The sequence below is a fragment of the Bos taurus genome, chromosome 17, assembly GCF_002263795.3.
Source record: "Bos taurus isolate L1 Dominette 01449 registration number 42190680 breed Hereford chromosome 17, ARS-UCD2.0, whole genome shotgun sequence".
Taxonomy (NCBI): Eukaryota; Metazoa; Chordata; class Mammalia; order Artiodactyla; family Bovidae; genus Bos; species Bos taurus.
Genome location: NC_037344.1, coordinates 62,067,536 through 62,084,811, shown reverse-complemented (window position 1 = coordinate 62,084,811; position 17,276 = coordinate 62,067,536). Strand labels below are relative to the sequence as shown.

Genomic DNA, 17,276 nt, shown 5'->3' with positions numbered 1-17,276 from the left:
CTCTGGCTGCCCAGAGGTCAGGACTCTATGCTCTTATTGCCGGGGGATGGGATGATCCCTGGTCGGGAAGTAAGATCCTACAAGCCCTGTGGCCAAAAAAAAAAAAAAAACAGAGAGAGAGAGAGAGACAGAAACCTCAAAAACACCTTAGAGGCAGAATCAAGATGATCTAGATGGTGAAACACCAAAAGGCAGGGGATATATCTGTATGTGTGGCTGATTCATCTTGCTATACAGTAGACACTGACACAATATTGCAAAGCAACTAACTATATGTCAATAAAAAACTAAAAAAAAAAAAAAAAAAAGACTCTGGAGACAAAATGGACATAGAGGATAAGGAGGAGAGTCCAGGATGGCTTGAGGTCCCTGTTTCTAATACCAAACTGGAGAAATGAAGTGGAAAGCATTAAAAAAAAATTTTTTTTTCGATAATTTGGGTAAGGAAAACATTTTATAATGACATACAGAAATAAAAAGGAATATCAATATGAATTTCTAACATAAAAGAAAAATTTCATGCCTATACCCTACTGTCTTAGAGGTGCTAGCATTCTGTTGCTACAGAGAATTTCCAACCACAGAGAAGCTGGAAAAACGCGGCCACAAATTGGTGACTCAGAGAATAGGAATGTTACTAACAGAAAAAGAAAGTCTAGTCATCTATCATATGAATAACTAGCAACTCTTCATTCAAGGTGGCTTTAAATATTACCTGCTGGAGATATCTGTGGGGCAGAAATCCTTAAACTTTGATTCCCTGGCTTCCCTCCCTCTTACCTAAACCAGTTTATGCAAATCGCTCATTATTTAACAAATATTTAGCATATGTTATTCTAGGAACTAAGGATTCAGTAGTGAACAAAAACCCTTACTTTTAAGAAACACAGCATGTAATTTATAAAATACCTATTACCCCAGACGGACATACCATTTCAAAATAAGCATACATACGAGCTGAGAACTGTGATTACCTTGAGCAGCAACAAAGGTAGAAAAAGAACTAAGAAACTCCATTCTAAGACATTTAACACTAGAGGACTCCATTCTTCCAATACATTAGACTAAGACAATGCAAAAGCAAGCTATGGTTAAAACATTGAGAAGCTGTAACTACTAAGCCAAGTCAAAGCAACAATCTCCAAAAAGCAAGCTGAAAAATTATACATATCTCTGGCAACAAGTTAAACCGTACACAAATAAAAGATGATCAAGTGGCAGATTATTTTTCCTTTTCTCAAAATTTACCTTAATATTGCCATTGCATGAACTTCTACTTTTTATTTTATGTATTTATATTTTATAAAATATATATTTCAAAAATGTATTTTGTGGGATCATAAAATTAACAAAAGCTTTTTAAAAAAACAAAGAACAGAAAGTAAGTTGGAAAGTATCCACAGCCCTATACCCTGGCAATATTTCAGTACATACATCTAATATCTTTTATTAAGGAGAGGTGGATGGGAGAGGAGTGGGAGAAGGCCATTTTACAACCTGCTCTCTTCAATCACTACTGGGATATCTTTCTATGTGAACAAATAAAGACACACATTACCACGCATGGGTGCAGGAAGTGAGAATGAGGTGTTGCAGTTTTTCTACCACATAGGTGAACTGTAATTTCTTTATCTGCATCCATATTAATGTATATTTAATATGCTTTACTTAAAACATATTCCTAGAAGTAAAAATGATACTAAGATTTACATGTATATGTTAGTGTTACCAATTTTAAAAATACACCCATTTTACAACAGAAGAAAAATTATAATTTCTGAATACTTTTCCTGAGAATATAGTCCAACAATAAATAAAAATGATAAAATTTCTTCAAAGAATTATATTTGGGCCCCCCAAAATTCTTCCAGGTTAAAAACTTGCCAAGGTGAATATAAAGATAGATATTTAAAGGATGTATCTTAATACAGTATCTTCCCTGTTAATCTAGTGTTACAGTTTGATACTTCAAGTGAAAGTGTTAGTTGCTCGGGTTGTGTCCAGCTCTTTTGCAACCCCATGGACTATAGTCCACCAGGCTCTTCTGTCTATGGGATTCTCCAGGCAAGAATACTGAAGTGGGTTGCCATTTCCTTCTCCAGAGGATCTTCCTGACCAGGGATCAAACCAGCGTCTCCTGCAGGAGATCCTGCATTGGCAGGCAGGTTCTTTACCACCGAGCCACTTGGGAAGCCTGATATTTCAAGTAAATAAGACCAAATAAAAACCCAAGTAGGAAATATCTGCCTTCAAAACATATTATATCCACAAAGCATTTCTTTAAAAAATTCTAGCTTGACATCATAACCTTTTATGAGCTTAACTGGGCAAATTTCATTTCTCTGGGATGCCAGTTTTACTCACGTATCAGCCCCAATGTATCCAAATGAGGCACCTTCATACGTATACAAGGAACACGAAAAATGTGCTAACTAGCAGAAAAGGAGAAGCTACATCCAGGGGGAAAAAAAAACACATCCCAAGCAACAGGGATTTGTTACCCCGCCTGTGGATTTAAAAATCTTAGCAGGCTATATACACAGTTGAATTTACAAAATAGATGTAAACTTTTAAAGCTAATTTTTCTAGTCTGTTCAGTTATTGCTCTGGGATTTCTGCCCATTTTCTGAAAATATACCAGAGAGCTGATGCAGTGGGACAATCTAAAGGTTGTCCTTTAGATTGTTCTTACTAGAAGCAAACAAAACATACATTAGGCCACAAAAGAACAATCACGTTTCCCAAATAAATCAGTTAAAGAATCTGAATAGTTGGTTCATCTTTAAAACACACAAATATCTGGTTGATCCACACACACAAATACATAGACTGACTCCTATACATGTATGCAAGCATACACGTGCAGACACACACACGTACACAAGTGCAGTTAAACCACAGCAAAAAGGCTTTCCGTGAAAATCCCACAGCCCAGGAGGCTTGGGTATCAAGTTACCTGTTGCATTTTCTTGTATTCGCCCACTCTGGCATAGGCCATGAAGAGGTGAGAGTGATATTCCTCACTATTGGGAACTTTCTTCACAGCTGCCTCATAAAGTTTTGTGACTAACTCCGCTAAGACAAAGAGAAACAGGATTTTAATTACTGATGTCTAACAAATCTTAGCAGTAATGTTTTTTTCCTATTTGGAGGAAACAGATGTCTCCTATCATTAAAGAAGAAGAACTATCTGCTTTGCCTCACCTGATCATTACTCTTCCCTTGCTCAGGTGTTTTCAATAAAGAATGGACTAGGTCAGCCCCCAATGACATTTACAACATATAAGACTCTCCAGGATCTATCTAGCCTTTCTGTCTTCTTCCAAATTCCTTCCGCCTGACACTTTATGCTCCAGCTACATCAAAATATCTGTAGTTCCACGAGATTCCCTGTGCTGTATCGTATCTCCATGAATTCACATTGTTTCCCCTGCCTGGATTCCCCTTTCCTCTCTTTTCTACTGAGAGAACATCACCTAAGACCCAGTTCAAATGTAATCCCCTCTTGCCAGGAACAGGGCTTCCCAGGGGGCACAGCAGTAAAGAATCCACTTGCCAAGGCAGGAGATGTGTGTTTGATCCCTGGGTAGGGAAGATCCTCTGGAGAAGCAAATGGCAACCTGCTCCAGTACTGTTGCCTGGAAAATTCCATGGACAGAGGAGCCTGGGGGGCTACAGTTGATGGGGTCATAAAGAGTCAGAGAAGACGTAGCACACGCACATCCATGCACGCTGCCAGAAACTATGCAAGTTCAAATGTAATCCCTTCCTGACACCATCTCTGCTCCTCCACCTCAGTTTGATCACTGCTTCCTTCTGCCACTTTTAAATCTTTTAAATAACTTTCTTATACAATGTATTAATATATAATGTAATATACTATCTATTAATCTATTTTTCCTTATAAACTATGAGTAACATGAAAGCAGAAAGAATACCTTTCCTTTATGATTCTAGTACACTACTTGTCATAGAAAAACTTTCAACCAATACTTGTAGGATAATTTTTTTTTTTTAACGCTAGGAGAGAATTCATAGCACTAAACTGACATAATTCCTAAATAATCAGATATACCTCAATTCTTACGTTTTAATCTTTTATAAGAATGAAAAACAAAACTAAACTATAAAATAACATTTTCTGCCTGCTAGGTTGGCAAAAAAATTGTTTTTTTTCCAGTTTTACTGAAAAATAATTGACAAAAACTGTATATTTTTAGGAGCACAACATGATGGTTTGATGGCAAAAAAATTTTAAGTCTAAGAACACCAATGACAAAGATGTGAAGCAACTAGAACTCTTATACACTGCTAGAGGGAGGGTAAATTTAGAAGCAAGCTGACATCATGTTTATCTTTAAGCTGAACCTACACCCTATGGCCTAACACCTCCATTCCTAGATTCTAGTGTACTCACCCAAAAAAGTATTTTGTGGCAGAGAGCGTGAATTAACTACAAGCACTTGGATATTAGGTGAAAAGTGCAAGTTACAGAAGATGTACAGTATGAGGCCATTTACATTAAGTCCAAGAATAAGCAAAACTAACAATGTATTGCTTAGAAAAACAAATGTGAAAATATTTTTAAAGAAAAGCAAGAGAATTTAAAAAAATATTCTGGATAGCAAATCCCTCTTACAAAGTTAAAGGGGAAATGAGATTGACAAAGGACAGACAGGAAGTCCTCTAATCGCAGGCATGCCTCATTTTTTTATTGCACTTCCCTTTACTGTGATTTGCAGATACTGTGTGTTTTACACATTGAGGGTTTTGCGGCAACCCTGTGTCTAAACAAATCTATCATTTTTCCAACAGCATTTGCTCCCTTTGTGTCACTGTGTTACATTTTTGGTAATTCTTACAATATTTCAAACTTTTTCGTTATTATAAAGTTATGGTGATTTATGACCAGTGAATTTTTTTAAATCTATTCATTTATTTGGCTGTGCTGGGTCTTTGTTGCTGATCATGGGCTTTCTTTAGTAGTGGGGAGTGAGAGCTCCTCTCTAGTTGCGGTTCATGGGCTCCTCTTTGTGGTGGCTTCTCCAATTGCAAAGCACCAGCTCTAAGGCACACAAGCTTAGTTGCCCGCAGCATGTGGAATCTTCCCAAACCAAGGATCAAACTTGCGACCCATGCATTGGCAGACAGATTCTTAACCACTGGACAACTAGGCAAGTTCAACCAGTGGCCTTTGAAGTTACTACTGGAATTGTTTGAGAGCACCACAAATCATACCCATATAAGACCTTGAACTTAATCAACAAATGTTTGTTGTGTTCTGACTGCTCCATTATCTAGCTGTTCCTATCTATCTCCCTCTCCTCAGGCCTCCCTATTCTTTTAGACACAATATTGAAATGAGGCCAGTTAATAACCCTACAACAGCCTCTAGTGAAAGGAAGAGTCACATGACTGGCACTTTAAATCAAAAGCTAGAAATGACTAAGCTTAGTGAGAAAGGCATGTAGAAAGCCAAGACAGGCTGAAAGGTAGGCCTCCTGTGCCAGTTAGCCAAGTTGTAAATGCACAGAAAAGTTCTTGAAGGAAATTAAAAGTACTACTCCAGGGAATTCCCTGGATGGGGAATCAGATCCCACAAGCCAAGAGGTGCAGCCCTCCCCTAAAAAAAAGTATTATTCCAGTGAACATATACATGATAAGAAAGTCAAACAGCCTTATTGCTGACATGGTTTTAGTGATCTGGGTAGACAATCAAACCAGCCATGATATTCCTTTAAGCCAAAGCCTAACCCAGAAGAAGACCCTAACTCTCTTTAATTCCATCAAGGTTGAGAGAACTGGGGAAAAAATTCATGTGACTCACTTTATTGCAATATTCACTCTAATGTGAAACCAAACCCAGGATATATCCAAGGTATGCCTATACTAATAATGCTCGATTTCTTAAGCTGGGTGGTAGGTTTATGAATGTTCATTTACCTCACATCAAATGTTCTAGTGTGTTACATAAAACATACTCTTCTATAACATGTATTATTAAAGATATGTATCTCATAACAGAACATTTAAGAAATCAACAAGGAAAAACTTTATCTACAGATGAAACTGTACGCTACCTAGGATATCATCAGAAATAATCTGGCAGGCAGAGGGGTATAGATTAAAACTGACCATGTGTCAATAATTGCTGAAGGTGAGTAATGGGCACACTGGGGTTTATTATGTTATTCTGTTTCTATGTTTGAAATTTTCCATAATAAGAAGTGGGAAAAGGGGCTTCCCTGGTGGTTCAGTGGTGAAGAATCTAGCTGCCAATAAGGAGACCCAGGTTTGACCCCTGATCCGGGAAGACCCCACATGCCTCAAAACAACTAAGCCCATGTGCCACATGCTCGAGCCTGTGCTCTAGAGCCCGGGAGCTGCAGTACTGAAGCCTGTGCTCTGCAACGAGAGAAGCCACCACAGTGAGAAGCCCGCGCACTGCACCAGAGAGCGGTCCCCGTCCACCCCAACTGGAGAAGGGCCAGCGAAGCAGCAACGAAGACCCAGCACAGCCAGAAATATATGTTTTTTAAAGTGCGGAAAAAGCAACTCTTTCATTTAGCAAATAAAAATGTCATAAATAAAATTCAAGTCCTCATTCCAATTCAAGGATCCTAATATGAGCAAAATAGCCACTCTGTCCACAGCCTTTGCAGGCCATGATCAACGCATTAGTTTACTTGCTGTCATCCATCAAATCACAAGTGGTAAGTAAATTAGACAAATACAGAAGTCAACCAGAAAGAGCCAAAAAATGAAGCACAGTTTTAAAAACAGTGGAAAGAAAGAAACGTACGTCGGTGCATCTCCCGGTAAAGAATAGTCAGTGCCTGCAGCGAGTTGTCATCTGTGGGTTCAAGAGCGGCCACCTCCTGTGCCAAGATGAAAGCTTCCTCTTGCTTTCCAGTTCTCTGTAAACCAATTGCCTTTAACACCTGAGAGAAAAGACAAAACTGCTTTTAAAGGACAGAAAAGGAAATGTGAACCAAAGAAAGGCAATTTGAAAGCACAAGGTAAATTATAAGATATGCCTATGTTGCAAATCAACTATTTTACTAAAAATATCAGCAAATAAAGATTCTTTCCTATTTCAGTCATATTAAGAATGCACAAAGCAAAACAAAAAAAACGTACAACATCCCTTAAAGGGACCCTGTGAAAACAGAATAATTAAATTAGAGGAGTCATGTCCAAAGAAAAAAGCAGTGAGCTTTTAATTAAATACTATTTATGGCATTTAAGGGATCAGGAAAATATATGGCCTAAGAAATACTCTGAAAAACACAGGCACTAAAGAGATTAATGAAACACCTTTCCCTTTAAAGATTACAATATATAACCCACCAAATATAAGTAACTCGAAGGCAAATGAACGTACCTTAGCACAATGAAGATCTTTATGCTTTTTCAACAACTTATCTGCTTGCTGAATTGCCATTTTATTATTACCATTATCAAGATAATCTATGAAAACAGAAGTTAGGGTCATTATATTCCTTCAACAACAAATATGAAAAATGCATAGGCTAGTATCAGATATTTCAAAAAGTGTCCTAATATGGTATTTAAAAATATCACGGAGTGATATGAACTCTAAACAGCCAGGATGGTCCAGAACCCAATCTTATATTTTGTTATAGTCATTTCTCATCCAAAAGCAATATAATCCAGTTATACTAGTCCTTAATGAAGACTCAAGACCAAATATATTTAGATGACAGATAACACTAATATTTTTACCTATGCCAAACAAATGGATTTAGTCACACAAAAATTAAAATATCTAAAAAAACAGTTTATTATACTCAAACTTCAAATCTACCAAATGGACCACATTCCCTCAATAAAATGTGTACTGTGTACTTATTATGCCACAGAGTTAAGAATAATTTGCTGGGGGAAAAAAAGAGAGACAGTAACAGGGGTGGCAAATTAAATCCAACAATATTAGGAGTAGACAAGGTAGGAAAAACAGTTCTTTCATATACATTAGTTGAAAGAGAAACTAGCACTGACTTTGAAGAAAAATTGCCTTCTAAGTTCCCTAACCTATGCATCCATTCCCAAACTCGAGGAATATGGAGACTTGCTATAAAATTTTGTTAAGGAAGAAAAGCAATCAATTATTATTCAAAAGTAGAATAAAAGCAAAGATTAATTTCCAAATGAGAGGATCTAAAAGAAAATGAGAAGTGTGTTAAATGGGCAACAGTGGTAGATGTGAATTCTATATACAGGAAGATGACTGAACGCTGACCAGGCTACAGCCTACTACTACCACCAGGTCCCTCTTGGCTCATCGAGGTCCCAAATCAGCAGGGGAACAGACAAAATGCCAACAACTCAAGTTAATCTATGGACCAAATGCTGGTGAGGACAGGGAACAAAAGCAACTCTTATTGGCTGTCGGTGGGAACGCAAAAATGGCACTGCCACCTTGGAAGACAGGCTGTTTCTTAAAAAACTAAACATACTCTAACCATACGATCCAGCTCCTTGTTATCTACCCAAATGAGATGAAAACTTACTTTCACACAAAAATCCGCACATAAATGTTTACAGCAACTTTGTACGTAATTGCCACAACCTGGAAGGAACCAAAGTGTCCTTTGGTAGGCAAATGGATAAAAAAACTGTGGTACATCCATCCATCCAATGAAATATTATTCAGTGATAAAAACAAATAAGCTAGCAAGTCAAAGAAAAAAAACAGAGGACTCTTAAATGCACACTGCCAAGAGAATGAAGGCAATATGACAAAACGACATACTATATGATTCCAAGCATATAACAGTCTGAGAAAGGCAAAAATTATAGGCACAGTGGAACAGTCGGTGGATGCCAGGAGCCGAGGGAAGGATGAATAATCAGAGAGCAGGGATTTTTCAGTGCAGTGAAGCTATATGATGCTGTAATGACGGCATGTGTCAATTTTTCATTTGTCAAAACCCACAGAAAGTGCAACATACAGAATGAACTCTAATGTAAACTAGTAAACTAGGGAGTTAACAATAACACATTACATTGGCTCAGCAACTGTAGCAAACGCACACCAGTGCAAATGTTAGTAACACGGGAAACTGCCGGGAGAAGAGCGGGGTGTGTGGGTGAATAGGAAAAACCGCTCTAGGAAAACAAAGCTGATTAACTTGAAAGTAAGAGGTGTTATAAATGGGAAATAGGGCGGTAGCTGCTGATTCAGAACACAGAAAGATGGCTGAACACAAGCTAGTTCACCATCCACTACAACTGGTCCCTCTTTGCTCCTCAAGGTCCCAAGTTAGCAACGGGGAGAGAGGAGGCCAAGACAACTCAAAATCATTCGGCCCTGGTGGCTCAAGGCCACATAACAGAAACACTATCATTTTACCTGACAGCTTCAAGTTTTCTCCAATGAATACTTTGCCACAACTTTTAAAAAACCACCACATGAACACATGAGTTTCATCTCTAGTCCTTCTTCAAGGCACTTAATACCAATGAGCACCAATAATGCTAGGTACAGTGATTAAGAAGACTTACTCTGGAGGAAACACAATCTAAAAAAGACCAAAGATTTAATACTCAGGTAGAGCGAAATCACAGAAATTTAAAAGCACACAAAATCTTGGCCTGAATACCTAATACCAGTTTTCTTAAATTCTTAGTTCAGCCGACAGGCCACCATTTGTCCTTACAGAATATCTGAGAGACGTTTCAGTTCAATAAATGATATCTTCTCTAATAACCTGGTGTTGGTCTCATGCAGAGTGAGTTCTAAGTTATGTCTGACTCAATCCTGTAAGACTCCAGGTTCATGGACCACATCTTGAAGCCTTCTCAAAGAATAGGTATCTTTGGTGAAACCCCAGCTCTGAGGATCGCCCCGTAAACGGATCAGACCAGAGGTTAGCACTACAAGGATATTTAACTTTTCCTCTCTGTTGTTGACAAGGCTCTGATATATTAATATGCTGTACCCTTGCCCTCTTCCCTGGGAATGGTTTCCACAGACTCTGCTGAAGGGGTAGAATTGGATGAGCATGTCTAGATCACGTAACTGAAGCCCAATGGAGTGGACATCTGACCCAAGCTGGGTAAACCTGGTAATCTATAACTGCAATGCTGAAACCTAGAGTCAGAAAGCTATGTAGAACTCCATTTGGAAGGCAATAAATATTTCCAGTTTGAGATCATCTGGGGCAGGTCCAGAATTTCCATCTGGAAGGAGCCTTGCTGCTAAGTCACTTCAGTCGTGTCTGACTCTGTGCGACCCCATAGACGGTAGCCCACCAGGCTCCCCCGTTCCTGGGAATCTCCAAGCAAGAACACTGGAGTGGGTTGCCATTTCTTCTCCAGGAAGGAGCCTTGGGAGATGCAAATTTGTTAATGGGGAGTGAAAAAGGGAGTAATCTCTTGGCTCTTCATTCATGAAACATTTATAAAAGAATAATGTCAGTTATCTTTATCAAAAAATAGATGCAGGGGTGGGGGGGGGGGGAGATAGGGGGCAGTGCTGATTAAGCAAACAACCTCTCCCTACTTTATCTTCAGCCAGCATTTGGGCCCTGCATAAGTGATGAGTAAGCACATTAAAAAAAAAAAAAGGCTTGAAGAACCTAGCAGAGAAAAGAATAGACACAAACAGATAAGAGCAGCAGAGACAAGTGTTTGAGAAAGAAGCTTCAGATCTTGACAGCCTTCCAGTTTCCATCAGGCTCCAGAACACTGCATTCCTGCCCTAGGCTCCCACAAGGGTTTATAAACAACCTCCTTCTACTTGAGCTTGTGTCAAAGGGTTTCTGCTCCTTGAACCCAAAAGAATTTTAACTAAGACATCCCACCACATTCAGCCTGCTGTCAGGCTCCCCCTTCCTGGAAGCCTACTGATTAATTGGTTGCTGAGTCTTTGGGAAATGTTTATTTCCATTTTACATCACTGACTTTGGGAAATGTTTATTTCCATTTTACATCACTGACTTTGTAATATAAATTATGTAGCATTTGGTGAAAAAAGGCCAAGAAAAATGATATCCTAAGTCTATTTTTTTAAGTCTTTTTAAAAGCTTACTCAAGGGTAATTGTGGCTTGACCATGAGGACTGGTATGGTTCCCTTAATGAGAGTCAGCCAGTCAGCCATCCACAAATCGGGCATAGGAAGTAAGATGATGTGTCGGTTAAAGCAGTGTTTTTCCTTCTTTTTTTTTTTTAAAAGCAGTGTTTTTCAAAGCATAGTTATCACTCCAACTACTCTGTTTTTAGGTGATCTCTGTAGGCAGTACTAGATAACACAGTGAGAAAGCTGACTTCTAATATTTCCTTTATATTAAGGAGATACTCAATTTGGCATTTGCCTGTCACTTCTTTAATATTTGTTAATGTCCCCCCCCCCCATTTTTTTCAAACAGAGAAGCAACAGGTCTCAGATTGAGAGTTTCACAACTATCAGAAACTAGTCAAGGGACTTCCCCGGCGGGCCAGTGGTCAACTCTATGCTTGCACTGCAGGGGGCACAGGTTCAATTCCTGGTTAGGGAACTAAGATCCTACATGCCACTGGTTCAACAAAAAAAAATTTAAGACTTTAATAACATTGTTTTGTTTTCATTGTATGTACTTATTCTTATGGTTTGCTTTCTCAGGGCAAGTGACAGATTTTCCACTAACAGTAACAATAAAGATTTGTTGTTGTTTAGTCACTAAGTGCGGAGAAGGCAATGGCACCCCACTCCAGTACTCTTACCTGGAAAATCCCATGGACAGAGGAGCCTGGTAGGCTGCAGTCCACGGGATCGCTAAGAGTCAGACATGACTGAGCGACTTCCCTTTCACTTTTCACTTTCATGCATTGGAGAAGGAAATGGCAACCCACTCCAGTGTTCTTGCCTGAAGAATCCCAGGGACGGAGGAGCCTGGTGGGCTGCCGTCTGTGGGGTTGCACAGAGTCGGACACAACTGAAGCGACTTAGCAGAAGCAGCAGCAGTCACTAAGTGAAGTGAAATGAAAGTCACTCAGTCGTGTCTAACTCTTTGCAACACCACGGACTATACAGTCCATGAATTCTTCAGGCCAGAATACTGGAGTGGGTAGTCTTTCCCTCCTCCAGGGGATCTTCCCAACCCAGGAATCGAACCAGGGTTTCCTGCATTGCAGGCACATTCTTTACCAACTAAGCTATCAGGGAAGCCCTGTCACTAAGTCATGTCCAACTCTTCTGTAACCCTGTGGACTGCAGTCTGTCAGGCTCCTCTGCCCACGGGACTTCCCAAGCAAGAATACTTGAGTGGGTTGCCATTTCCTCCTCCAGTGGATCTTCCTGACCCAGGGATTAAACCTGCGTCTCCGGAACTGGCAGGTGGATGATTTACCACTGAACCTCCAGGGAAGCCCAATAATACAAATTATTTTTAAATAAATTTAACAGTCAACTTAGAGAAAAATATTAAGTAATTAATAGTACAGATGATATTATAATATAGCTAAAATCATCAGATTGGATAAAAGAATGATAGAAATCTGGGAAACACTGGGTTAAACCACTGGTAAGACTATCAAAATCTACTGAACGAATGAGCTAGCTCCGTTCCTGGGTAATACGGCCAACAGAAGCTCCCCTTCCCTGCAGGTGCAGACAGACGGCAGTAGGCCCCGACACATACAGGCCTACTGTCTACTGGCCCTGTAGAGAGGCCCTGGGACCAACATCCTTAAGAATCATAAGTCCAATCATACTTACGAATACTGACAATAGAAAAGGGATCAGTCTCACAAATAAAAAGGAAAGCCTTTAAATTAGGTGTCCTTGCAAATGCTTTTAAACCTTCCAGAGTAGCTGAAATTGACAACCTGTAACTGTTTTCACTTCCTACAAGGACTTCAGAGACTACTCAAGATATTGCTCCAAATTTAGAAAAAGACAAGCTCCATTTTCAAATTACAATGTCCTTTGCTTAAAAATCCTAAATGCTTGAGAACACAAGTCTTGCTTTTACCAAGAACACAAATTGTAGGTGAAACATTCTTTTAATCAACAAGCCTTTGTTAAATACCTAACGTGCAAGATGGGGGGTGGTGAGGCTGAACTTAAAAACAAATAATGCCTTCGAACTGATGGCCTTCCATCCTGCATCTGGCCCTTTTAAACCTACTTCTCACACGGTATTCAGACTTATCCTTTTACAATGCGGGAGAAAGAGATACATACATACAAAGTGACCACAATAGGATATTCAAGGAAGCAATGATTAGTGATGGCTTCCTGTGATCAAATTGGACTTTTTTCAGTTAATTTTTACATAATAAAAATAATAGTCATAGTGGAAAAAAAAGTGATTCATACAGGTATAACATGAAAAGAATTATTAGTCTTGTAATCTTGCCCTACGCACCCACTGCCCTCTACTCTGTGCATGCTTCTAAGACTTTTCTGTGCATTAACATGTCTTTCTAAGTTTAAAATGCTTTTAGAATCTCAAAGTCTAAGAGCTTTTTAAAAGGTCAAGATTTCAGAACAGAAGACTACAGGTTGTGCCAAGTGACTTTTCTACAGAAAGAAAAGATAATATTCACTCACCAAGACACCCTATCACTCTTGGGGCGAAACAGGACAAGACTCACTGAGCTAACACCGCCCAACAGAAGGTTCAGAATATATAGAATAATCATGTGAAGACTTGGGAAGTTTTAATAACGAACTATAGCAAAATAATTACCTGGAGTCTGGCCACACATGGAAGGGAAATGTCCTAAAGCACCAAAGAAGTGATTATCATTCAGGAAACACAGCTAGGAAACAGGTTACACATGATTCAGGCTAGAGCAAGACTGCAAGTCAGTAGCCAACAAGGACTACTGTATAGCACGGGGAACTCCACTCAACATTCTGTGACAGCCTATATGAGAAAAGTCTAAAAAAGCATTTAGACATGTATCACTGAGTCACTCTGCTGTACACCTGAAACAAACACAACACTGTAAATCAACTATACCCCAATAAAATTTTAAAAATAAGTAGACAAAAAAAAAAAAAGACTGTAACTCAGTAACAAAGATTAGAATGGATCTCATGCCATAAAAGTATGTGTGTATTCTGAAGACCACAGAGGTATTTTTTCTTTGAAACTTCTCTAATTTTATTTTACAATTCCTGCATCCTATAAAAATTTATTAAGTGCCATATCTGACCATCACTTCCAACTCTACACACCTACTTACTACTAAAAACATTTTAAAATAATAATGGTAGAAGCAAGCACTGGAGCTCACCACGTCACATGGGAATACAAAATCTGTTCAGAACCACAAAGTACAAGAAAATAATTTTAGTGAAAGGAGACAACAATAAAGTAGGCATTCTGAGAAACTCAAGATGGTTTTCAAAAACCAAAACTGCAATACCCAAACTTACCAATTTATGAGTAAAGAGAAGCACTCTAAAAACATTCGACTAAACAACTAGCTATTACATACAGAGACATCAAAAACAGAATTTCAACCTACCATAATTTCACAATTAATCACCCTGTCCGCTTCTACCCTCAACAGCATCAGCAAAAGCTGAGATCATAGGCAAAGTTTCTCACAGCTGTAAAATCCTAAACCTTGGGTATATAAATAATGTTGCACAAAAGGCAGTGGGGCTGCAGAATCCAAACTCAGTAAGGGCTGAGCTCTACAGTGAGAATGGCCACGTTCAAATTCCAGCTCCACAATTCACTAGCCGCAACCCTGAGCAAGTTCATCCCTGGCCTTCAGTTTACTACTATGCTCACAACAATCTTACCTCCCGAACAGGACAGTGAGCACACCAACAAGCACTCAGTCAATGCTGAGTGTTGTTGAACTTTGGGCTGGCGGGTCAGTACCACCAAGCATTAGCTCGTTCATGTGTCAGCTAATGAGATAAATTCAAGGGACAATAGTGGTTTAGGGGCACTAAGGTATTTAAACACAAAAGCAGAAGCTGTCCCAAGGTCCAGAAGTCAGAAGTGCAGTTCTTTCCCTAATTCTGCCAGTGTATATTAATTGCCTTGGAACTCCTAAAAAAAGTATCTTCTAATCTTCTTCCCATGTAACTATAAGAAAAGCTACATAATTCTGGCTTCAGTTTTAATATGACCTACGTATCTGGTTAACATAGCCTGATGTTTAATAATGTTAAAGGGACTAGCTTTCCTATTGGATAGTTCAAAACATTATTAATTCTAAGCAATTTATGGGGCACCAAAGACATAATCTTTGGTCCTCAAGAACAATTTTTAGAAATCCAATGATTCTTAAAAATATTCAATCTTTAAAAAAAAAAGTCTGCAAGCAGCTGCTATAAAGCAGTAATGAGCTACCAATTGTGAACTCTGGATTCAGTACTTACCCTCAAGTCACGCTTGTCTACTTCATCTCTGCCCTTTAAAATGTATACTGGAGGACACAAGACTTTACAGCCCTGGGAAAATGGAAATCTACCACTCTCCACCTTTGAGACCTTTGGCAAATCAGTGCCTTCAGCGCAAGCTAAGGTGATTTCTAACACAGTGGTTAAAAGAGTAAGTCTAGGACAGTCCACAGGGTAAACAAGATACCAGTTTCATGTTAGCTGAGTGACCTTAGACAAATCACACATCAATAAAGCCCCCAGTTTCCTCATCTGTGGAAAGAAGAGGGGGAGAAGAAGGGAGAAGGGGACTGGGAAAAACCACCCACCCCAGAAGAAAATGTGAAGATCAAACAATAATAAATATAAAAGGGCAAGGAAAGTGACTGACATAATTAGCAGACTATCCACATTATTATTGCTGTTAAATAATAATTATTATTATTATTATCAACAAAGCTGTTGCTAGAATCAAATAAGACTCGAGAGCAAAACATCATACAAATTACAAAAAGCACTACCAGTTGTACCAGAAACATAAAGTTACCCCCATCCAAAAAAGTTAAATCATCTCAGCTTTGCGGAGAAGCCTCCATTTAACTAACATCTACCCCATAAACACGAGGCCTCCTTTTGCAAAAACCACTGACCTTGAAGCCTTCCTCACTATGAACTAGAACTATGAACTAGACCAAGACCACACAAGCATCTAAGGGGAAAGGAAATACAAACGGGACCACTGTCCAATTACAGAACGTCTCGATTACTGAAGAGGTTTTTCTCCCTTACTCAAATACGTGATTTTTCCCAACTGGAAGAGCAGAATGCCACCAAGATCTTAAAGCCTGAGGGTTGAGGTAAGCGTTATGAAAGGGGATCCACTTAGCACGCGGAGGGCAGGCTGCAAAGGAAAAACCAGAGAAGCTAGAAGAAGGAAGAGCCCTCCCTGCATGCCCCTAGACACCAGCTATTGCAGTCGCTTCACCGCTATTTTGGACCCAAGACCCCCCCGCCCCGCCGCCCCGCTTCCCACGTGTGCCCAGAGCAGCTGTTCCTCCACCAAAGGGCTCTGTATTGGGAGCCTCAAATCCGGGCCTGCTCCTGACTCGACATGGGTTGACCTTGCGTCAGCCCCTTCCCCTCCCTGGCCCTCTGTTTCTCCCTGTGCGCCAAGCACAGTTAGTCAGACAACACTTTAGGCCCCGCTCCCACAAGTAAAAAGTCTTTAGTAGGAAATTTTCCCTCACGCAAGGGTGTCCCACCCTCATGCCGGAGCCAGCTTCCACCTGCGGATAGACAACGCAGCCTGCGGGTAGCGCAGGTCCCGGCGAGAGTAGTGTCTCACAGGGCCTGCCTGTCAGGCCGGCTCTGCAGACCTGCGGCCGCCCTGGCCGCGCCGCTACCAACTCAGGGCTCGGGAAAGCCAGGCCGGCGCTTACGCGAGGCCCGTGGCTGCGGCCTAGAGGCCCGCGCGGCCCGCCCCCTGTGCCCGCCGGCTCGGCTCCTGGCCCCTCAGTGCCCCTCCTGGACCTTCGCCCCGGCTTCGGAAGCCCTCGGCGCATTCGGCTGGCGACCAGACTGGCCCCAGGCACTCACCGTAAATGGGTCGGAGGCGCCTGTCGTTAGGGTCCTGCACATGGCCCCGCGTCGCCATGATGACAAGCGCAGGACCGCAGTGCGCACGCGCGGGGCAGGCCCCCGGGAAGGGGCTGTTAAAGGGCCAGCGCCGATCTCGTTCTTCTATCGCGATGGTCGCGGGGTTGTGACAGAACGCGCCGGCGCGGAAAACACAGACACCCAAACCGCATCCCCGACCCCCCGCCCCGCAGGTGTGTCACTTCAGTGGCTCCTTTTCCTCCCTTTTGCTGGTGAAAAGTGAGGGGAGGGGTGGGGGGGAAACTTGGTTAAAGACAGGGCTCG

The 17,276-nt window shown here is 40.6% G+C and overlaps 1 protein-coding gene across 2 annotated transcripts in view; it reads right to left on the bottom strand.

Moving 5' to 3' along the window:
• The window catches only part of NAA25 (N-alpha-acetyltransferase 25, NatB auxiliary subunit), a 66,125-nt gene extending 49,092 nt beyond the window's left edge, over positions 1-17,033 (bottom strand). Inside the window, exons 1-4 of one of the 2 annotated variants that reach the window (NM_001206127.2) lie at positions 16,953-17,033; positions 7,385-7,470; positions 6,803-6,941; positions 2,957-3,075 (exon numbers count right to left, since the gene is read on the bottom strand). In NM_001206127.2, coding sequence (NP_001193056.1) covers positions 2,957-3,075; positions 6,803-6,941; positions 7,385-7,470; positions 16,953-17,010 — 402 coding nt within the window. In that variant the 5' untranslated portion in view covers positions 17,011-17,033. The remainder of the gene's footprint in view (positions 1-2,956; positions 3,076-6,802; positions 6,942-7,384; positions 7,471-16,952) is intronic. The other variant, XM_059876142.1, reaches the window with a different exon arrangement.
• Positions 17,034-17,276: the final 243 nt, after the last annotated feature.